At 39.1% G+C, this 23219-nt stretch overlaps 1 protein-coding gene across 1 annotated transcript in view; it reads left to right on the top strand.

Moving 5' to 3' along the window:
• C5 (complement C5) overlaps positions 1 to 23219 on the top strand; it is a 116453-nt gene that overhangs the window by 26118 nt on the left and 67116 nt on the right. Inside the window, exons 5-17 of the mRNA XM_006155491.3 lie at positions 428 to 519; positions 2757 to 2839; positions 4446 to 4536; positions 6957 to 7071; positions 8852 to 8978; positions 11300 to 11415; positions 13738 to 13923; positions 15183 to 15386; positions 17433 to 17642; positions 17958 to 18107; positions 19393 to 19522; positions 21863 to 21925; positions 22995 to 23192. Of these exons, the coding sequence (XP_006155553.1) occupies positions 428 to 519; positions 2757 to 2839; positions 4446 to 4536; positions 6957 to 7071; positions 8852 to 8978; positions 11300 to 11415; positions 13738 to 13923; positions 15183 to 15386; positions 17433 to 17642; positions 17958 to 18107; positions 19393 to 19522; positions 21863 to 21925; positions 22995 to 23192 (1765 nt within the window). The remainder of the gene's footprint in view (positions 1 to 427; positions 520 to 2756; positions 2840 to 4445; positions 4537 to 6956; positions 7072 to 8851; positions 8979 to 11299; positions 11416 to 13737; positions 13924 to 15182; positions 15387 to 17432; positions 17643 to 17957; positions 18108 to 19392; positions 19523 to 21862; positions 21926 to 22994; positions 23193 to 23219) is intronic.

Genomic DNA, 23219 nt, shown 5'->3' with positions numbered 1-23219 from the left:
ATGTTGTCTAAAGAACAATCATCCTTCTCCAAAAGGTCATCTGCTCTGAAAGAGCACTTGGTTGACATGCAACTCATTTATGCTTTGAGAACTCATATCGTATGCTGTAAAGATGTACAATGATTAATGTAAATAAAGTAAAATAAAAAATTGTGTGGGGGGAAAAAAATCTCTTTTAATTGTACACTAGAGAGTTGGACTTCATCTAGAGATGGAGAGAAATGGGGAAGTTTTCAAAAAGAAGAAACAAAGTGACTAAAGTGAACTGTGTTTGCCTTTCATAGCATTTCATTGATCTTCATCATTCATATTTAATTTGAAGAAATGGGTATATATTGGTAAATATTTTGTAAGTCAAAGATTGTATAAACAGTTGAATATTTTTAATATATGATTTCTGACTTTGAGTCTTTGTTTTTATTCAAAGGATCCAGAAGGATCAGAAGTTGACATAGTAGAAGAAAATGATTATACTGGAATTATCTCTTTTCCTGACTTCAAGATTCCACCTAATCCTAAGTATGTAAAATTATTTGTTAATAAAATTTTCTATTAAAAGTATATCTGGGGGCCGGCAAGTGGCATGGTAGTTGAGGTGTTAGACTCCCACATGGCTGGCATAGTTCAAGTCTTGAACCTGGCAGCTTGCTCGCTCTCTCTCTCTCTCTCTCTCTTTCTCTCGTCAAATAAAAAAACAATAAATAAAATTAAATAAATATATTTTTAAAAAGCATTTTTGGAACTTTTGGTTGTAAAGCAAATAAGCAGTCAAATAGTGCCACCTGGTGTTAATATAATGTCACAGACTTGAATCTGCAAAATTTCAAGTCTAGTGAGAAGTTAGGCTCAGTTCCTGGCAAAAAAAAAAAAAAAAAATTCTGGTACTTCTGGGCGTGGTGGCGCCCACCCTATGGCAAAACAATTTTTGATACTTTTCACCCATTCTCTTAATATTCAGAAATAAAAATTGGAAAGAGGAAAAAATAGTCTCTGAACTTTTTTTCATCAAAACCATCAATTCCTACTCCTTAAGGAGTCTGAAATCTGAAAGCGTGGTCCCGTTTCTTGCTCTGTGTGTTACAAAATATGGTCCTCTGTAGTTTTTGTCTCCACAGACAGTCACAAGGTAGAGTCCATAAGGGAAGGTGTTCTCAGAGCCACTGCTTCCATTTGGCCTCGTGTGAAAGTATTTAAGAATATGTTTAAATGGGATTAGATGTTTAGTGAACACATTCCTGGTACAAATCATAATAGGAGTGAGAGATAAAAACTAGAACAAAGAATTCACATTCCCTGCTTTCAAGTAACTTATAATAGAGCAGGTTGAATAATAAGACAAGTGCATCTTATATAAATGGTGATACTAGGACCAGCAGTTAGCGTAAAGACTATGTCGCTGAACTCTCATGTAGTCAACCGTGGTTTGAGACCTGGACCTGGTGGCTTAAATTCATGCTGAGCGCATGTGTGTGTGTGCCCAAGATCCCGAGAGGAAAATGGAGGAGAAGGATTGCAGCGTGGTCATCCCCCTGGGGGGGAGGGGTGATTTCTCACCTTCTGTCTCTCTATCTCTCTCCGTCTTTCTGGTAAGCACATGCACCCTATAGCAAAAACCTCTCAAAAAAAAAAAATGGCTATACTATAACTTAAGGCAATTTTTCTAAGATTTTGAATTGCAGTTGGGGTATTAAACTAAGTTGGTTAACGTTTAAATTGTGTATTTTCACGAAACACTATATATTCTATAATATTATTTTGTTACTTTATCATTTCTCCAACTTAATTTTGTGCCACTTGTCCCATGGCAGATTATGTGTCAGTCGTGGTAGTCTACCATAGCCAGTGCTTGCCTAGCTCAGTACCTTTGGACAGTGTCTCTTAGAATGTACTTCACCTTGGGACCAGCAGATGGTGTAATGGTTACATCACAGGACTCCCATGTAGTCAGCTGTGGCTCAAGTCCCGGACCCAGTGGGTTAATCCTCATGCTAGGTGTGTGTGTGTGTGTGCCCCCAAGATTCCAAGAAGAGAATGGAAGAGAAGGAACTGTGGCATGGCCATTTCCTCTGGGTGGTGATTTCTGGCTTTCTGTCTCTCTCTGTCTCTGTAGTGAGTGCACACGCCCTACAGCAAAAATCTTTCTAAAAAAAAGAAAAAAAATGTGCTTCACCTTGTTCTTCACAGGTAGACTTCTTCTGTCTTTAGGATACAGGGTAAATGCAGCCTTTTCAAAGAGGTCATTTCTGCATGCATGATCTAAAGTAGTCTCTCACTTTCTTTTACACTTTATCTTGTCATTTTGTATATTTTCTTCATGATAGTTATCTCAAATCTGATTTATTTATTTGCTTGGCTTTTTATTCCCCACTAGGCTAAATTTCTTGAGGGCAGGGGCCTTGTCTGAATTGTTCATTGTTTGTCACCTGTACTTCCACATACTAGGCACTAAATGAATGATAATGATGTTAACAAGAATGACTATTATATTAACAATTATTGACACTATACCCAGTCTGTAAGGAAGGCATTATTTTTCCCATTTCCCAAATGAGGTTAAGTAATGTGCCCAAGTCAAACTTGCTAGTAAATGGAAAAGTGAAAATTTGAATTGCCTTAAGAGCTGATAATTCTATGAAGACAGGGACACCGGTATCTTATCCATGTTTGATCTCCAGTGCCCAATCTGTAACCAATGCCTAGAAAGTATTTTTGAATGAGAGTGTTAATTAAACCTGGGTCATTTTCCTCTTCCACAGATATGGTGTGTGGACAATTCAAGCTAAATATAAAGAAGACTTTACAACAACTGGAAGCGCATATTTTGAAGTTAAGGAATATGGTAATTTCTGACAATTAAAAGTTTACCTATAAGCAATTAGTGCTTTTGGAATAATTATTGTCATTAATGCACTTACTGCAAAACATTCCAAGATGGAGATGAGGCAGCCTGCTTGTATGGCTAGATGTATGGATCAGGAGGAGAGAAGAATGGTTGTGGTTTAAATGCCTGGGCTGTAGTTCCAGCACACCCTTGTTAACCTTGAACCTGCAGACCAGCCTCTCTCTGCTTGTGTTCCTTATCATAGAGCTTAAGGAGGTCTATTCCCCTGAGGAACTTGACTAAAGTCCTTTCTAAGTCCAGCCTTTGTGGCACAACTGGCACTGCACCACACTGTGGAGCAGGAAGCCTCATGTCAACTTCATCCAAGTCCCTGACCTGGTCAGCCTGAAAACATACTGGGCACATGCAGGCATGCCCAGAATCCTGGCATGCTGGAAGACTGGAGGAAGGCGGTTGTGGTGTGGCTGAGCCCTTTGTCTCTTTGTGGATGCTTCTTTGTCTTTTTCTCTGTCTCATGTGCATGCATGCACTCCATTATGAATTAAAGGGAAAAAAAGTCCATTTCAAAATTATGATTTTAGGAGAAAGGTAAACAATTAGAGATGAGGTGAGTGGAACCCAGTAAGACCAATAAATAATATTCAAATCTTTTTTTTTTGAGAGAGAGAGTTTTTTGCTATAGGGCACATGCTCTCGCCAGACAGACAGACAGAGAGAGACAGAGAGACAGAAAGTGAGGAATCCCCCCCCAGGGGGGATGGCCATGCCACAATCCCTTCTCCTCCATTCTCCTCTCAGGAGCCTGGGCACGCAAGCACATGCGCCTGGCGTGAGTTTAAGCCACCGGGTCCAGGACTCGAACCGTGGTTGACTACGTGGGAGTCCAGCGACATAGCCATTACGCTAACTGCTGGTCCCAATAATATTTGAGTCTTATAACCAATTAGTGACAGAATAAGACAACAATTAGGTTTCCCTACCACTAGTTTAATGCTATTTTTCTTCTGGCTCACAACTCCCTAATATTTTAATTAAGAAATTTAGGATATTCTTAATCTGAAATAAATCATATTAATAAACTAATAATTAACATATAAATGGCTTGGGACCAGCAGATGTCATAGTAGTTTCGTTGCTGGACTCCCACGTGGTGTGAGTTTAAGCCACCAGATCCAAGACTCAACCACGGTCGACCACATGGGAGTCCAGCAACATAGCCATTACGCTAACTGCTGGTCCCAGTATAACAATATATTTAAGACTTAAGAGAAGAGTGCGAGGGAGCAATATATAAAGATAAGTAGAGAATGGCCCTTTGTTTTCAAGGAGCCTATATTCTAGGGGAGGAAATAATCTATTGCTTATAATAAATACTATAATCAAAGCATAAACAAAGTACTTTAGTACATAGAGGTAACTGACCTCTGAACTGTGGAGTAGGAAGGCTTCCCAGAGATTTTATTGTTGATGATAATGATGATAAGGTGCGTGCTGTGTTGATGTTAGAGCTTGTTCAACTATACCAGAAAGTATGGTTGGTGGTTATATTGTAAAGGTTACTTTCGTTTAAATGGTAATGTTGCCTCTTCATTTTTGTTTTCAGTTTTGCCACATTTTTCTGTCTCAATAGAACCAGAAAGCAATTTCATTGGTTATAAGAACTTTAAGAAGTTTGACATTACTATAAGAGCAAGGTAAGAACTATTTTCCTAGATAAATCTAGTAGGTGGAGTGCCAACTCTGGTTGTTAATGGTTGCCCAAAGTAAAATCTCTTATTTACTGGCAAAGCCTACCATGACTTTGGGACTGACTAGCTGAGGAGATACCATGTCTATCATTTATTATTATTATTCTGATTTTACCTTTGTTTATTTTTTTGAGAGGTTTTTAATATAGGGCACGTGTGCCCGCCAGAGAGGGACAGAGAGAGAGAAAGCAAGAAATTACCCCCCCTCCCATGGTGGATGGCCATGCCGCAATCCCTTTTCCTCCGTTCTCTTTTCGGGATCTTGGGCACGCACATGGGCCCAGTGTGAGTTTAAGCCACTGAGTCCAGGATTTGAACCACGGTTGACTACATGGGAGTTCAGCGACATAGCCATTATGCTAATTGCTGGTCCCAATTTTATTTTTTACCAGCAAAAAAAAAAGTCCTGAAGATTTAAGCTTAGTGTATATATTTAGAAACCAGGATGACTTTGGATATTGGGATTGAGATAAGAACCTGTCACTTGTCATGTTTTAGAATGACTTCATCAGCTGGCTAATGCAATTTTACTAAAGTACTTTAAAACCCAGTGCTTTAAAACCACAACCAATTATGAATCAGCTGAGCACCCCTGCTGATCTGGGTCAGGCTGCTGGTGATTGAGCTCACCCAGGTGCCTGTGGTCAGTTGGCACATCAGCTGGTGACTGGCTGATCTAGAAAGGTCTTATTCCTATGACTGGTAGTTGGCTGGAAGGTGGCTAGGGCTAGAAGTGTGACTCAATGGTGTGTGTCTCTCACATGATCGCTAAGCCAGCAGGCTAGTCTGTAGCAGTAGTAAGGCTCAAAGAGTTAGAATGGAAACATTAATATCCTCTTGGGGCCTTGGATTGGTACTGGCACATCATCACTTACATCATGGTATTTTGTCCAAAGCAAGTTACAGCGTAAGCCTGGAAACTCCCCACCTATTCCAAGTCAATACAAGGAATTCTAGAGGTTGTGGATAAATGAGGAGGTGGAGAATTATGGTTAGTTTTGCAATCAACCTATCATAAGAGCTTATGTCACTTAAAAATGATGCTATAATGGGGACCAGCAATTGGCATAATGGCTATGTCACTGGACTCGCATGTAGTCAGCCGAGGTTTGAGTCCTGGACCTGGTGGCTTAAACTCATGCCGGGCGTGTGTGCGTGTGTGCCCAAGATCCCAAGAGGGGAATGGAGGAGAAGGGATTACAGCGTGGCCATCTGCCCTGGGGAAATGATTTCTCACTTTCCGTCTCTCTTTCTGGTGAGCGCATGCACCCCATAGCAAAACCTCTCCAAAAACAAAAGAAAAAGATGTTATAATGAAGCTATTTATAACAATAAACAATTGATATATGTAATGGGCACTTTTCTAAGTACTCTGTGTATGTTAATACATTTAGTTTTTGAGATAGACACTATTACTACCCGTACATCACAAGTGAAAAACCTGAAGTGCATAAATGTTAAGTATTTCCTCAAGATTGCATACTTTTTTAAAAAAACTTTTTTGAAGAATTATTTATTTATTTAATTCTATTTGTTCTTACTATTTTTTAATTTGACCAGATGGAGATGAAGAGAGAGAGAAAGGGAAAGTGAGAAAGCAAGCCGCCAGGACCAGGACTCGAACTGGAGTCAGCCCTGTGGGAATCCAACACCTTTAACCACCACACCACCTGCTGCCCCCCACCCAAGATCACATAGTTACTAAGTTGCACAGCCTGTTGGGTTCCAGAGTCCATTTATTCAAATGCTGCCCTGTACTGCTTTTCTTATTAGCACTTACTCCCAAAGTATAGTATTTGTCACTTAGTCTAAGCTAACATGAAAAGCTTACTTAACACAATTATAAATATGTCTTCTTATAACAGAGTCACATATTTTATTTGCTCACACTACAAATAAGGAAAGTAGCTCTTATTATAGTATTGTTTCCTACCCAGTAAGTTCACTTTACCTGGCTTTTAGGATGGATTGGGAATCAAACTGGGCCTTCCATGTGGCTCTCCCTTCTGAGCAGCAACACCTACCAGCATGCTCTATTTTGGCTTGTCCTGAACATGGTCCTTTTAAAGTTATGAAAGAAATAGGGAGTAGCTCCCCAATGAACCAAAATTATCAAGGAAGTAACATGGCCTTTAGGAAACAGCCCTGAGTCCTTTGATCTCTCCAAGATTAATTTTTTTCATCTAGCACATAGTAATAAAACCCCATACTCTGCCTTTATCATTGTGGCTTTATGATCATTAAATGAAATAGTGAATGGGAGATACTTTAAAGCATATCAAGTGTTTTATGTAAGTTTGGATTGTTACATTTTATTTGAATCTTATTGTAACCATTAACATCAATTTTACGATATGGTTTGACAGATATTTTTATAACAAAGTAGTCACGGAAGCTGAAGTTTATGTCTCTTTTGGAATAAAAGACAACTTACAAGATGATCAAAAAGAAATGATGGGAAAAGCGATGCAAAGTACAATGGTAAGATGTTCAGATACATTTACTCATATCTAAAGTTGCGTGACAATGTGAGAGACAGAAGTTATTTCCAAACCACCTAGTCCAACTCCTCATTTTATGTAAGTATGGAAGTTGAAACAAACTCTTCCATTGGCTTCTCATTGTCCTGAGGGTAAAGTCCCCTTTCCTTGGTGTTGTGCCATTTCCTCTCTCTCTCCTGTTGGGCTAACCACTCCATTTCTCAAATTTACCACAGTCTCTCTTGCCTCCAGGTCTTGGCAGTGCTGTTCCTCCTACTTGGGAATGGAGGAACAGCCCTTTGTCCCCTCTGCCTCTTCATTGTCTGGCTAATTCCTTCACATTTAAAAAAAAAATTAAATTTACTTATGTATCTTCAATGGGAGAGAGAGAAAGAGAGAGAGATCTCACCCCTAACAGGGTCTTCATGCCACAATCAACTCTTAGTTGTAGCTGACCCAAATCCTATGTGCATGTGCCCAGCACACTCAGAGAGGTCCCTGGACACAAATCCAGGATCTTTCCCCGTGTGGGTCCAGTCGCACTACCACTATCTATCTCCTGGCTCTTCTCCCTTTCTCTGGAAAGCATCCCCTGGCTCCTTTACGTTATAGCACAAATCATATGTGTTTATTTCATTTTTCTTGATGTTGTATCTTCATGTATTTGCCTCTGATTTTTTTAAAGAGGTTTTTGCTTTAGGGCATGTGCACTTGCCAGAGAGAGAGAGACAGTAAGAGGGAAAGTGAAAAATCACCCCACCGGGAAGGATGGCCATGCCACAATTCCTTTTCCTTCATTTTCCTCCTGGGATCCTGGGCACACATGCACATGTGCCCAGGTTAAGTTTCAAGCTACTGGGTCTGGAACTCGAACCTTAGTTGGCCATGTGGGAGTCCAGTGACATAACTGCTATGCCATCTGCTGGCCCTACCTCTGCCTTTTTTTTGGGGGGGGGGGTGTTATCAAGCAAGTGCACTCGAGAGATAGACACAGAGAGACAGAAAGCAGGAAATCGACCCCCGGGGGGACGGCCACACCACAATCCCTCCTCCTCCATTCTCCTCTTGGGATCTTGGGCATGCACCTGGCGTGAGTTTAGGCCACTGGGTCTGGGACTTGAGCAGTGGTCGACTTCATGGGAGTCCAGCGACCAACTGCTGGTCCCAACCTCTGATATTTTTAAAAGACACTTTTATTTATTCAAGATATAAATTAAATATCTTTTTAAGACTCATGGTTCTATGCTAAACATTGGGATTTAAAGCCTAATAAGACAAAAATGCCTGACCTTAAGTACCTAACTTTAGAAGAAAAAATAAGACAAAAGTCTATTTCACTGTTGTGGTCAACAATTACATAATGTAATTTGAGTTAATCCCATATCCCTCTATCCACTGTAAATTGTTAAAGTAATGTATAAATTCGTAAGCAGTGAAGTACGAATTAAATAACAAAGTCCAGCAAACTCTCGGGAAAAGTAGAAGTAAACTGAGAGGCCTAGAAGATGAATGATGAGTCAGGGATTTAAAAAGGCATCTCGAACAGCTGGTACCAAAAGCCTGTAGTGTTCAAGACTCTTCCTCATCTACAATTATATACAAATAAATTAGAAAATAACATTCAGGACCTTACTGCAGACTCAGTCAGCCACTTTGCTGGTGATGCTAAACCATTCCCCTGATGTTTTCCTTCAGTTTGGAGGCTAGTCAAAGCAGATTTTAACTTTTTTCTCATTAAGTTCTTCTCTGAAATAACTCTTCCATTTTTCCCTTTTAAAAAGTTGATAAATGGAGTTGCTCATGTCACATTTGACTCTGAAACGGCAATTAAAGAACTGTCATATGATGGGTTGGAAGATATAAACAATAAGTACCTTTATATTGCTGTAAATGTCTTAGAGGCTACAGGTAAGTCATACATATATATCTTTAAAGAATTATTTATTTAACCTTATTCATTATTGTTGTTATTTTAATTTAACCAGAGAGAAACAGAGAGAGAGAAAAAGTGAGAAAGCGAGTGTGGGTGTGGGACACAAGCTGCAGTCAGCAATGGGAAAATCTAGCACCTCAACCACCACTCTATCTGCCAGACCCAGCTATACATATATTTTTTAAATTTTTCTTTGAGGAGATATTTAGACAGCATATTAAAGTATAAGTGATTTCTAAAGTTCTCTCCTTTTTTTTCATAGTTAAAGTTTATTTTTTCTATCATTAAAAATGTGGACTAGAGCTCTGCTACTGTATAGTATTGTGCAAGCCACTGGGTCCCTGTTACAACTGCAAAAATGAAACAACACTGCCCAGCTGACATCTGAAGTGACTCTTCAGGCTAAACAGTTTGAACATCTGGCACCTTATGTTCTTACCTGGTGAAAATTAAAATCAAAAGGAGACTAGTATGTAAAAATGTTTGGTAAAGTACGATGCAAAAGAAAGGTATTACTGAGCCAGTTCATGGCCTGGTGGTTAAGGCAGCTGGATCCCACAGGGCTGACTGCATGGTTTGAGTCCTAGACCCAGGGGCTTGAAAAGTACATTGGACATGTCTGCATGTGTGTCCAAACTTGAGAAATGGGGAAGAGATTACTGAGTAACTATGTCCCATGGGGTGGGGGGTGCTTTATTGCTCTCCTTTTCTCTCTCTGTCTCTCTATTATCATTGTCCTAATGTCCTTATCTGTCCATTGATGGAGTTGAACTGAATGTCTCCTAAAGCCACTTCGACCTGTAATATTTAGGGATTCTATCTCAAATTGAGGTAATACCATGTTTCTAAAATGAGTACAATAATGGTATATACTACATAGGAGTGTGATGAGGATCAAAGAGTCAATATATGCAGAGCCCTTACACGCCATTTGTCACATAGTGAATGCCATGAAAATGTGTAGCCCTTCTCTTCTTACTCATTTCTTCTTCCTCTCTTTCCTCTTCTTCCTCAGCTTTTTCCTCCTGCTCTTTGTCCTCCTCATTCTTCCCTCTTTTCCCCTTACTTTCCCTCTCACCTCTCCCTCCTTCTTCATATGGATCTACCAACTACTTTCTTAGCATCCTTACATCTTGTCTAGTGCTGTCAACTCCAGTGGAGTTGTCCCCTTCTTTTTCCTTCCTTCCTTCCTCTCTCCCTCTCACCCTCCCTCCCTCCCTGTCATCCTCCCTCCCTCCTTTCCTTCCTTCTTTCTTTTTTCCTTCCTTCCTTCCTTCCTTCCTTCCTTCCTTCCTTTTAAGACAGGGTCTAACCATTGTTAACCTCCTGCCTCAGTCTCCCCAACTAGGACTATAAGGCATCACAAGGCCTGGCTCTTCTTTCTAAATGGGGCCTTGCTATATTGCCTAGGCCATTCTGGAGCAATCCTCCTGTCTTAGCCTCTAGAGTCTCTGAGATTACAAGTATATGGCACCTTGCCCAGCCTTTAGGTTACACCAGTAATTCAACTAGGGCTTCCTATGTGATCCTAGCCTGTGGAGCACACATCTGTGTATTGCATGCCACTACGACTGGACCTCCATTGGTTTTTACTAGTTTTGAAGCAGAGATGGTAGACTGGAAGTAACGGAATACCCTCCATAGATGATGCAGACTAGGAAATGTGGAAAATGAACCAAGATCTTGAAGAACAACATACTATCCAGTTTGGCTGAAGGGAAGCGTATACACAGGTAGTATTAGGAATGTAACAAGAGAAAGGAGTTTGGGAATACTAGAGTTTTTATGTTATTCATAATAGTTTAACCTAATTAAACTATTATAGAGGATAATGCTATTATATTCTTGCCAAGATTCTCTCTTCTTCAAGTTCTCTTTGTCTGATTCTTCTCCACTTATCTTCATATCCCTGTGCTCTAGCTGTGAACCCCCTGTAGAGCTCAGTCTCTGGCCTGCCCTTCAGCTCTCTTCTCAATCTCTTGCATATTTACCTGAAACTTAGGCCAGTGATATAAAGTGGTGTTTCTTGCATTCCTCCTCAGTCCGGTCCTGTAACTCTACTTCTACAAGGGCTTCTCTAAATATGAGCATTTGTACATAAGATTTTTGGAACTTCTGAAAACTAAACTCTTCTCTGCACTGCTCTTCTAAACCAAGAACTACATCCTACTTACTGTTGCTATGTAAATGAGTGCATGAACAGTGTGTGAGTGAATGAACAAGTAGACAAAAATAGGTAACCATAAAGATATTAATACTCTTAAAAATATCACAATGATGCTTCTAACTTCTTTAGGTGGATTTTCTGAAGAGGCAGAAGTACCTGGCATCAAATACGTCCTCTCCCCCTACAAACTGAATTTGGTTGCTACTCCTCTTTTCTTGAAGCCTGGGATTCCATATTCCATTAAGGTAGATGGGAAAGGGGGACCCTTGCTGAATATGATCATTTTTTGTTTATAGGAAACTTGGGGGTGGCAAACAGGGGAAGGATGCTAGAGAGCCCCAATCACTCATTCTATAAAACCTGCCTCTCTGTGGACACAGACAGGGTGGGAAACTGCAGGGCAGCTCAGCCTTGGGAGTGATTTCAACTGTTAAAATAATTAATGGTAACATAGTCATGTGTTAGGCATTCCCTAAGTAAGCATTACATTAAATTCTATAAGTAAAACCCCATAAGTCTATCATTTGGAAAATACTAACATTCACAGTTATTAGGTGCCAAGTTCTTAAGAAGCCTCAAGATGGAGATATCATTCCTTTAAAACATGGCCTTTCCCCTTCCTATGTTCTACTCCTACTGTTCTCTGTGTGTGCTTTTCTGTGGTCCTTACTTTGTTTCTAAGTCTCTAGGTGATGGTTTTATTCTCTTGTCTCTCTGCACTGCTCTCTGTTATTTCCATTTTCACTCTTCTGTCCCTCGGTCTCAAAAGAGACAGAAAGCTATCTTTTTTGTTTTCTCCTTCCTCTCTAGTTTTTCTCTTCTTTTCCTTTTTAAAATGCTGAGAATATGGAGTTGAAACATTTATTTGACTATTAATTATACATTTTATTATAAATAATATAATATGTATTATATCTTACTGTTAAAGACATTTTTATTCCCTGTCTTCAATCTAGAAAGCTAGAGTAGAATGCTTTTATTTTTAAGGTTCGTTCTTTCTTTCTTTCTTTCTTTCTTTCTTTCTTTCTTTCTTTCTTTCTTCCATGAGCAAGAGAGACAGAGAGAGAGAGAGAGAGAGAAAGAACTAGCACCTTGAACAACATCTGGACACTGTGATCTACCCCTGGCATCAGCCAGTCCCAGATCATGGACATGCTCATGCCTGGAGCACTCAGGGTAGTCTCTGGGATGCCACCTTGCAGGACAGCCTCACAGAACATCATGTTTTACTACTGTGCCACCATCCAGTGCCCAGAATGTCTTACTTTTTTTTTCTTCTTTGAAAATATGTTACTTTGGGACCAGCAGTTGACATAATGGCTATGTTGCTAGACTCTCATGTAGTCGACCATTGTTCGACTCCGAGACCTGGTGGCTTAAACTCACACCAGGCAAGTGTGCGTGCGTGCCCAAGAGACTGAGAGGAGAATGGAGGAGAAGGGATTACTGTGTGACCATCCCCCCGGGGGATGATTTCTTCCTTTCTGTCTCTTTGTCTTTCTGGCGAGTACACATGCCCTGTAGCAAACCTTTTTAAAAAAAAAATGTTACTTTAAAAGTCAACTTAAGTATAGTTAAAATGTGTTACTTATTACTTACTGTGGGTCACTGGCTTTTAAGAAGAAAAGATCTAACAAGCCCAAAACAAGCTTTGGACATGCTTGTAGCTTTTTATATACATATAAAATATATAAGAATACAGAGTATGTTATTATATAATATATTACATATGATAATGTAAAATATGTAATAAAATTGGATATACTGGAATAACATATAGAATATAAATTTAAAATATTTTATGTATTTTATATTACAGAAAAATTAAATAACCTAAAATATCTCTTTGTGAGAATTATATACATGCGGGTGAGAGAAAAAGATTTTAAAAAGATGCATTTTTTCCTTATCTCTAAAAGGAGCTTTCACAGAAGTTATGGCCTAAATTTCTTCTTTATCTAGTCTTAAACCAATCAAAGAAATATAGCAGTAAGATAGTAGGAAATCTTGGGACCAGCAGTTAGCATAATGGTTATGTTGCTGAAATCTCATGTAGTCGACTGCAGTTCGAGTCTCAGACCCAGTGGCTTAAACTGATGCTGGGTGCATATACGTGCATGCCCAAGATCTCGAGAAGAGAATGGAGGAGAAGGGATTGTGGCATGTCCATCCCCTCTGGGGGGTGATTTCTCACTTTCTATTTCTCTGTCTCTCTCTGTCTTTCTGGTGAGCGCACGCGCTGTATAGCAAAAATCTCTACAAAGAAAGAAAGAAAGATAGAAAGCAAGCAAGCAAGCAAGCAAGCAGGAGACCTTATCATATCTCTTTGACTGACTTAATAGAATAATAATCATATTCTGAATCTGCTTGGGATATGGGGGATTCCATTCAAGAATGATTTAACTAAGCAGAATTAAAGCTTTTTATAAGGTGGGAGCACACTTCTTTTAACTGGATTAAACAAATGACTTAAACCTTGTGGGGAGGGTGGAAGATTATTTCAGAACTGTTATGCTTTGAAAGAAGTGATGAGCTATTGAAATGGATTTGGGTTGTCTGACAAACAGGTGCAGGTTAAGGACTCGCTTGACCAGTTGGTAGGAGGGATCCCTGTAACCCTAACTGCACAAACACTTGATGAGGAACAAGAGACATCCGACCTGGAGTCCAAGAAAAGTGTAACAAGTCTCAATGATGGAGTAGCTTCGTTTGTGGTTAACCTCCCATCTGAAGCAACAGTGCTGGAGTTTGACGTGAGCTGAATTCTCCTCTATTTTCTAGAACAATGTGTACTTCTGACTGTATGTTTTGGCTAGTGTGCAGAGCAGATTTGGTGGGTCTTATATATGAATCCAGTGAACAGTTCCACAGTTTTGCTTCCAAAACAAATGAGTACCAGAGACAATCTGCTAATCCAGTGCATGGTCTTTGAGAAGATACATTTATTAATTTTTAATTTGAGAATTATTTCTTTCTTATATCAAGATTACATTAGAGTCTAGAAGTTTCAGAATAGGAGTAAATAAACATCATTGGTGGGAATGCCCTGCCCCCAACACACACACACACACACACACACACACACACACACACACATACAAAACCACATATGCACTTTTTTAAATATCTTTTCAGGACCACAAAAGGGTCAAATGTGGAAGCCTTCCTTTTTTTCTAACTGCATGAACCATTCTAGAGCTTATTTCTTTCCCAATAAATAATGTTTACATTCCTAATCTCAAATAAGATATAAGGAAGCTAATACACAGATAAATGGCTGCAGCACCCGTATATTCACTATCATCTACTGAACAGTTACTAACTGCTAGGCATGCCACTGAGAACATTATAAAGAACACATTTAATACCTATTTAATCAGCAACATGAGTTAGAATATTATCTTTGCTACATTGTGGCTGAAAAAATGGAGGCTTGTAACCTCTCTTTTGATTAAATTAAATTGGCACTAGGATGCAGTCTGACAATTCTGGAGAGTGAGCTATTGACCTGTCTGTTGTCCAAGGGCAGATACTGTTTCATGATATCAGTTCTGCCACACTCTCCTTCACAATGAAATTGGGCCAGATTGTTCCTGTGATACTCATTCCCAACTCCTGTCCTCAAGAATTAGTGCTACCTCCCTGTTACCTCACTTCTCCTAACCCCAGATTCTACCACCTCATCCCAGGGTCAGGATGAGAGGGCCAGGATTTGTCAATTTACCATGACACTTCAGAACAGGGACCAGAATTTGTTGCTGGAGCATCTTTCTATATTTGTTTCACCAGATTTTCCCATCATAACCTGTAACTCCATTATACTTGTTCATAGTCTTTATAGTGTTACTCGATACCACAGCTATACAAACACTGAAGTAATGGCGATTTCTCCCCTTTAGTATTTGGTGTAAAATTTAGAAAAGTACAAAGCAAAGAAAATAACTTAAAAGGTATGCTTTACAGAAAGCATCACATCACAGTCCATGTGTCTTTTTGAAATTTTCCTTTTCAGGTCAAAACTGATGCCCCAGATCTTCCAGAAGAAAATCAGGCCAGCAAAAGTTACCGAGCAATAGCATACTCATCTCTTAGCCAAAGTTACCTCTATATTGATTGGACTACAAACTATAAAGTTTTGCTTGTGGGAGAACATCTGAATATCATCGTTACCCCCAAAAGTCCATATATTGACAAAATAACTCACTATAACTACTTGGTAAGTACCATAATGATAGATTTATTCTCCCAACTGGAACATTTTTATAGAGAGTGCTTATAAAAGAAGCATTAGAATGATCCCTTATATTTGTATTTACAAAACACTTTAGAGAACATCATCTAATTTTAATATCAGTTTTCAAAAACCTTTGAGATAGGACATGATTTTCATGACCATTTCATAGGAAAGAAAAGCAAGGGACAGTGAGATAAAAAGATTCAACAAGGTCCTTTAGCTCAAGAGAATAATGTCATTCCTCCTTAACAATCCACCTATTTCACCACCAGTCAGACTTGGGACCAATTCTTCAGCATGGAGATTCCTCTGTCTCATTCTGTGGGTTTTAGGAAGCCCATTTCTCAACCTTTGTCTCTTTCCTGTACTCAGATAGTGTTCCCTACATGAAGTGTTTGCGGTCACACAAGACTACATATTTCATTTATGAATTTGTACTGCATTGTGCACTCATAATATTATTCAGAATACACTGGATTGTGGTGTGTCTTGTTGCTTTCTGGCACTTACCTAATGTGTCTTTTTTATATGGATAGAATTATATTATCCTAGTATAGTGTCATGTGATATCTATTGAAAAATACGTACTCTACAGAGATCTCTCCTGAAAAATACATACTCTATGGTGCTACAATGCACCACAAGATATCTGCCTTTAAACTCCTTGCTCATTGACCAATTTGCTTAACAATTCAACCTAGTCATAGGAACAGAACTTGGTGAAGTGAGGAGTGCCTGGTTTTTAATTTCAAATGACTTCCTCTGATTCCTGATCCAATAACTCCTTTCACCAGAGAAAGCCAGATTGCTCAACAGCAATATGATTAAATCATATTACCTCTGCTCAATTTCATGGCCAAAGATCACATGCTTAGACCTAGTTCAAATGCATGCTTTTTGATGGCATAAATGGGAGAGCCCAAATCCTCCTCTTTGGAATTGAGTCATATCATGCCCACGCCAGCTAAGCAACATCCTTCTTGCATCACATTAAACAGAAGATGGATAAATTAAACCTGCTGATGAAACCTAGGAAAGAATGTATTAAAAAAAAAAAAGTTAAAGGCTTCTTAATCATTGCTAAAGAAATGGAATGAATTATTCCAATGACCAGGCAAAAGAGGTGGCGATGGCTTTTTCAACATTTTTTTGAGGAAGAAATTGAAAAAAATAAATGAGGACCATAGACAATATTGACTGATGAAGAATTTAAAAAATTGTTTATGGACTACTAACGAAAACCACATATGTAGTTCTTTCCTGTAAGGACAATTTAAGAGATTTTTTTTTTTTTTTTGGAGAGATTTTCGCTATAGGGAGCATGCGCTCGCCAGGCAGACAGAGACATAGAGACAGAAAGCGAGAAATCACCCCCCAGGGGGGATGGTCACGCCGCAGTCCCTTCCCCTTCATTCTCCTCTCGGGATCTTGAGCATGCACTCACATGCGCCCGGCGTGAGTTTTAACCCACTGGGTCCAGGACGCGAACCGTGGTCGACTATGTGGGAGTCCAGTGACATAGCCATTACACTAATTGCTGGTTCCCAATTTAAGAGATTTTTGAAGACTCTTTGACTTCACATAGTTTTTTTTCAGCCTTAAGCCTCTAGCTTAGAATCTAATTCTCTACTTTAAAACGTAATTCTCCAATAAGATGCACTTCACTAACTCATCCATTTTTTTTTATATCAATGAAATAAGGAGGTTTTAGTGATGGTGTGTTAACTTTCAATAGATATGGGTTCAAATTTCAGCTATTATCCTATATAAGTGATTTTTAAAATAAAATTAGTATGATTTTTAATTAGTTCCTGAGCCTCCATTTCTTCTGTGGGGCCAATATTCCTATTCTACTGAAGTACTGTGAGAATTATAAGACTTACATAAACATTAAAGTTTTAGCATATTGTGGGCCCATACACACTAACTTTCTTTCTTTAAACATAATTTCTGCTTCAGCTCCAATGTCTATCCTGAAGCACAGGCTTTGTTTTTGTACTTATTGTTACTGCCACTGTTTATTTTTAGATATTATCCAAGGGCAAAATCGTACATTATGGCACAAGGGCAAAACTTACAGATTCATCTTATCAAAGTATAAATATTCCAGTGACACAGAGCATGGTTCCTTCAGCACGTCTCCTGGTCTATTACATCGTCACAGGAGAGAACAAAGCAGAATTGGTGTCTGACTCAGTCTGGTTAAATATTGAAGAAAAGTGTGGCAACCAGCTCCAGGTAAGCCATAAATGATAAATTCTAAAGCACGGTTGAATTTTTCTCCAAGTGAAAGAGGTTGGCAAAGCAGCCCTCTCCAGGTCTGGATGTGATAGTGAGCTGGTAGACCTTGCTACAGGGTAGGCTAAGGTCACATGGGAGGCTTGGGTTCAATTCTAGCCCACCCTGAAAGCCAAGTGTGGTGGTGCACACCTGAAGTCCCAGCTACTCCAGAGACTGAGGCAGGAGGTTGGAGACCTAATGAGACCACTTACGGAAAGTGTTGACTCATACAAATAACCACTTTTTTTTTTTCCTTTTTAAATGACCTTGTAGGTTCATCTGTCTCCAAGTGCAGATACATATTCTCCAGGCCAACCTATATCTCTTGACATGGCAACTGAGTCAGATTCGTGGGTGGCCCTATCGGCAGTGGACAGTGCTATTTATGGAGTCCAAAGAAAAGTTGCGAAGCCCATGGAAAGAGTTACGTAGTGCATTTCTGTGGTTACCAGTGGGTGGAATGGCTTAGGCAGTGCTTTACAGAGTGTGGCCACCAGGCCATCTTGTGGAGAAGGAAGTAGGGGAGACTATGCCTGTTTTTCTATAATCTACTCAGTTGAGTGGCTCTCAGGAAGGTAAGCCATCCTCAGGTTAGTTCCGAAAGCACAAGTTTTGTTCTTTCAAATATAGATTTAATCACTCTAAAAGCATATGACCATGATAGCAATTACATTATGGAGCAAAAGCACCATCAATTAGGAAAGTTTGGGAACTGGGGGTAGGGTATAGTCAGGGTAGCGGTGTAAGAAAAGACTAGACAGGTAACCTTTGGGTTTGTGCTTTGTTTTACCCTCATTAAGATCGGCAGCAGGGAGCCAGCAGTTAGCGTAATGGCTATGTCGCTGGACTCCCACGTAGTCGACCGCGGTTCGCGTCCCGGACCCGGTGGCTTAAAACTCACGCCGGGCGTGTGTGCGTGCGTGCCCAAGATCCCGAGAGGAGAATGGAGGAGAAGGGATTGCGGCGTGACCATCCCCCCTGGGGGGTGATTTCTCGCTTTCTGTCTCTATGTCTCTCTCTGTCTGTCTGGCGAGCGCACACGCCCTATAGCGAAAATCTCTCTCAAAAAAAAAAAAAAAGATCGGCAGCAGAAAAGATTTGGGGAATTATTTAATGCCCGTAAATTACCATATATACTCACCTATTATTTTTGAGGCTTGAATTTTGAATTTCTTTGAACAAGGAAGAAAAAACTAAGAAAAAGTTAAAAATATTTAGAGAGGAAGGACATCTGGGGTCAAAATTAAAACCAAAGTAAGCCCCCAAACAAGTTCTTATCCATATAGGAACTAAAGTCCACCCCTTAAAAACACGAGAGGTTGTACTTTGTTTTTTGGGGTTTGTTTGATTTTTTAGCAACTTAAAACTTCACTTGCTTGTTAAATCACTCTTTTATACATTCACCCATTTATTTATTTAGACATTATATTGTATAGCACACATAAAAACAAATATACAAAACATCAGTGGTCAGTTTCTAAGAATATCCTCATCAGAACTATCTGCTTAGGACTTAGTTCTTGATTAGGCATGTACTTATAGATAGGAAAGGACAAACTACAGGAACTAAGTTGGGAAATTTGGTCTTTGATCATATGATAAATGAGTGACCTGTGTACTTCATAGGTTTGTTATAATCATGTAGTGACTATAGTTCTTTATTGGTTTATGTATCTGAATAGGCCCTACATTTTATCTTTCTGGACAGGTATTTCACACTTTAGAGAAGAGTGACCTGGGCTGTGGGGCAGGTGGTGGCCGCAATAATGCAAATGTATTCCATCTAGCTGGACTCACCTTCCTCACCAATGCAAATGCAGATGACACCCAAGAAAATGGTAAAATGCTTGGCATTGGTATTAGAGTATTTATATTGGCCATTTACGTAACTTAATATTTTTAAAGTTTATATATTTCTTTCTTTCATGAGAGAAAGAGAGAGAGAGAGAGACAGGCTATACCTTCAATTGTGTCTTGACACTGCAGTCCAACCCCAGCTTTAGCCAGCTCTGGGATCACAAGCACATGCATGACCAGTGTACTAAGGGAGGTGTATGAATGCAAATCTGGAACCTTCCTATGTGAGTCAACTTTGCAGAGCATCATGTGTTAAATGTGCCACTATTTGCCCTCTGTCCTGACTTCATTTTACTGACATATTCTTTTCATTGATCTTAGAATGTCTTGGCTATGGGAACCAGCAGTTAGCGTAATGGCTATGGCGCTGGATTCCCACATAGTCGACCGCGGTTCGCGTCCCGGACCCGGTGGCTTAGAACTCACGCCGGGCGCGTGTGCGTGTGTGCCCAAGATCCCGAGAGGAGAATGGAGGAGAAGGGATTGTGGCGTGGCCATCCCCCTAGGGGGTGATTTCTCGCTTTCTATCTCACTGTCTCTCTCTGTCTTTCTGGCGAACGCACGCACCCTATAGCAAAAACCTCTCCAAAAAAAAAAAAAAAAAAGATGAAGTACAGATTTTTTAATGTACTCAAACCTTTCTGTGATCTTCTCCTTGGCTCTTTCCAACTCTCCCTCATCCTGCTCTATCTTACCTTATGTTTCAGCATACAGAAAAAGTGTAGGCCCTGGGTTGCACTGTGTTGCCTTACACCTCTGGGTCTTTGCTAATTGGGAACTGTTTTTCCCTTTTTTAGTCCAGAGAAGCTACTGAGAGCCCTCTTCCACGTAAAGAATTGATTGTTCCCTCCTCTTTTTTTTTTTTCTTTGTAATTGAGATTTATTGGTTGTGTCAAGGATCTGTATAGACATTTCAATTTGTACCCAACTCTTAACATACTACCAAAAATTTAAAAAGCCAAGTATAGTGATTCCTTTTAAGTTATTCCAGTGACATTCCAGCTTTAAATTTGTAGACAAATTTTCCTTAAGAGGATATCAAGAACAAATGTCTTCAAATGTTGAAAGCTGTTATGTAAGTCCCACCAAGTCACAATTTAGTATCATACACACTACATACTTCAAATTTCCAATCTTTCACAGCACATTAATAAAATTACTAGGAAAACTGGACTACCACAACCAAAGATGTTACAGAGTGCACACAATTCTGACAGGGAGAGCAACAAGCAAAGAGTGGTTTTCTTTAGGAAACAGACTTGACTTCTTTCTCGCCTGCTTCATCAGAGGATGAATTCTTCTCATTTTTAGTTTCTCCATTTTCTGCAGGTAAATCTTCTTTAGTGTCTTGGTTGGCCACTTCAGCCTGTTTCCCCTTTGTTCCTCTTTTCCCTTTTGTTTGCACTCTTTTGTCTGAAGATTTATCCTTCCCTGCTGCCTTTTTTGACTTGTCTCCACTTTTGCAGGAGCAGGTTTAGCCTACAACCTCGCAGATCTCCTCTTGGGTTCTTTCATGGCCGCCCCCTCAGCTGAACTGACCTTCCTCTTGGGCATCTTAGCTGCGGATGGCATGCCTAAACTAGACCAACTCTTTATATAAGTTATAGAATATTAATGTCATCGCCAAGTTTTACACTTAGTTATAATGAGTATCACTCACTGCACTGTGAGCTCTTCAAGGGCAGGTACCACATCTGATTCACCTTCTTTATATGGTTTAATATCTGTTCATAATTGGGGTCAGCACGTGGCATGGTGGTTAAGGTGCTAGACTCACATATGGTCAACCGTGGTTTGAATCCCAGACCTGGCAGCTTGCTTTCTCATTTCTCTCTCTCTCTCTGTCTCTCTCTGGTGAGTGCACATGCCCTATAGCAAATTTTAAAATAATGATAATAAAATCCAATAAAATTGAATAATTCTTTTAAAAATGTGTTTATAATTATACTTGATAATATGGTATTTGTATTTATATTTGTAAGAATATAGCAAAAAGAGCAATAAAAGGTATAAAGAATAACATTTTGTTCGTTTTAAATGCTTAGTATTTCTCTGTAATCAGTGGATCACAAAGATTGCAAGATTCAAAACGGAATTCAGATGAAACAAGTCAAACTATAGGACACGAGGTAGTGAACTCTGTCCAGATGAAACGAATCAGATTAAGTTGTAGAGTGTACAATACCTTGCCTGAAACAGGCTGTCAATATCTGTTGATTAAATGGCTTGTGAATGTCTAAATACTTAAATAATTTTGTGAAACTTCTTTTGAGACTTTGTCTTCTTTTTTCCCTTATACTTTGTCTTTTTGTTGTAAGCAGATGAAACTTGTAAAGAAATTCTTAGGCCAAGAAGAATGCTACAGAAGAAAATAGAGGAAGAAGGTACTCCAGAAGTTTCACATGGTTGTAAAAAGGCTCTGGTCATACTATTCAAAAGCTGGAGATAATTATTATTTAATATCCTCTAATTCAAGTAGAATGAGTGGAAAGAGTTATGTATGGAGGTGTGGCTCACCTCTCTCAGAAATATTAATTCAAATAAATCAAGTAGTTCATTGATCATAGCCATAATCTGAAGAAAATAGGTCTTTGTTATTTCTATCTCTAACATCTAAAATATTAACTTTTATCTACCACAAATAGTTTCTACAAACATCATCAAGCAATTAAAATCATATTCTTCTATTTTACTCTGACAGAATCTATGATTTGATTAGCTTCAGGGTATACCTAGAAATCTATTTCTTGTATTTCATATATTTTGGGGTTTTTTTTTTGAAAATAAGTTTAATGGGAATTATTTGAAATAATTATTTAAATGGAAATAAGATAATTAGCTATTTAAAGTAGAAAGAACATCAAACTATGAGCCAGTGACCTGAATTCAACCAATAATCATGCTTATAGTAATAAAATTATTCCTTCTGTTTGTATATGAGTTATTTTCATCTAAACCTTCAATCTAAGTTATAATAGGAAAAGGGAGACACTGATTATCTGAGTACTTATGATGAAAGATAATGCAATTAGTGACGATCCACAAGCCATATCATATAAGAAAAGCTTAAAAAAACAGACTGTTTAACTTGAAGAAAGAGATACTTGCATTACAATGCTAGCCACCTTTAAATATCTGGAAGTTTCTTTGATATTGAACTCATTTAACTCAAAGTGTGCTGAACCCAAAGTGCCAGTTTGTAGAGTTAGTATTTAGGTTAGTTTCAGGAAGCTTTTAACCATTTAGTATGTATCAGAATGGACTACCTGGTAAGGTCACATTCTTCCCATTCCTTATGTAGTTCCAAGGGGAGGCTGGGAGCCCACTAGCCAAGGATGGCCCTTACGGGTAGGTCATATGGCAGTAAAAACCAGGTATCCCTAGAGATTCCTTCTAAGCACGAGATATTATGTTTCTGTGAATGATCAAGGGCATTTGTATTTGCCATTTCAGCTGCTAAATATAAACATGAGGTGGTGAAGAAATGTTGTTATCATGGAGCCAAACGTAACTTTGATGAGACCTGTGATCAGAGAGCTGCGCGGATTACCTTAGGCTCCAGATGTGTCGCAGCTTTCAACGCATGTTGTATCCTCGCCATCAAGCTCCGTGCTGAACTTTCTCATAAACCTATCCAATTGGGAAGGCTACGTAAGTATGGCATTTTGAATCAAAATA

This window comes from Tupaia chinensis, unplaced genomic scaffold (assembly GCF_000334495.1).
Source record: "Tupaia chinensis unplaced genomic scaffold, TupChi_1.0 Scaffold000455_1, whole genome shotgun sequence".
In the NCBI taxonomy this organism is placed as follows: Eukaryota; Metazoa; Chordata; class Mammalia; order Scandentia; family Tupaiidae; genus Tupaia; species Tupaia belangeri.
The sequence above is the reverse complement of the archived record's forward strand: the minus strand, read 5'-3'. Positions and strand labels throughout refer to the sequence as shown.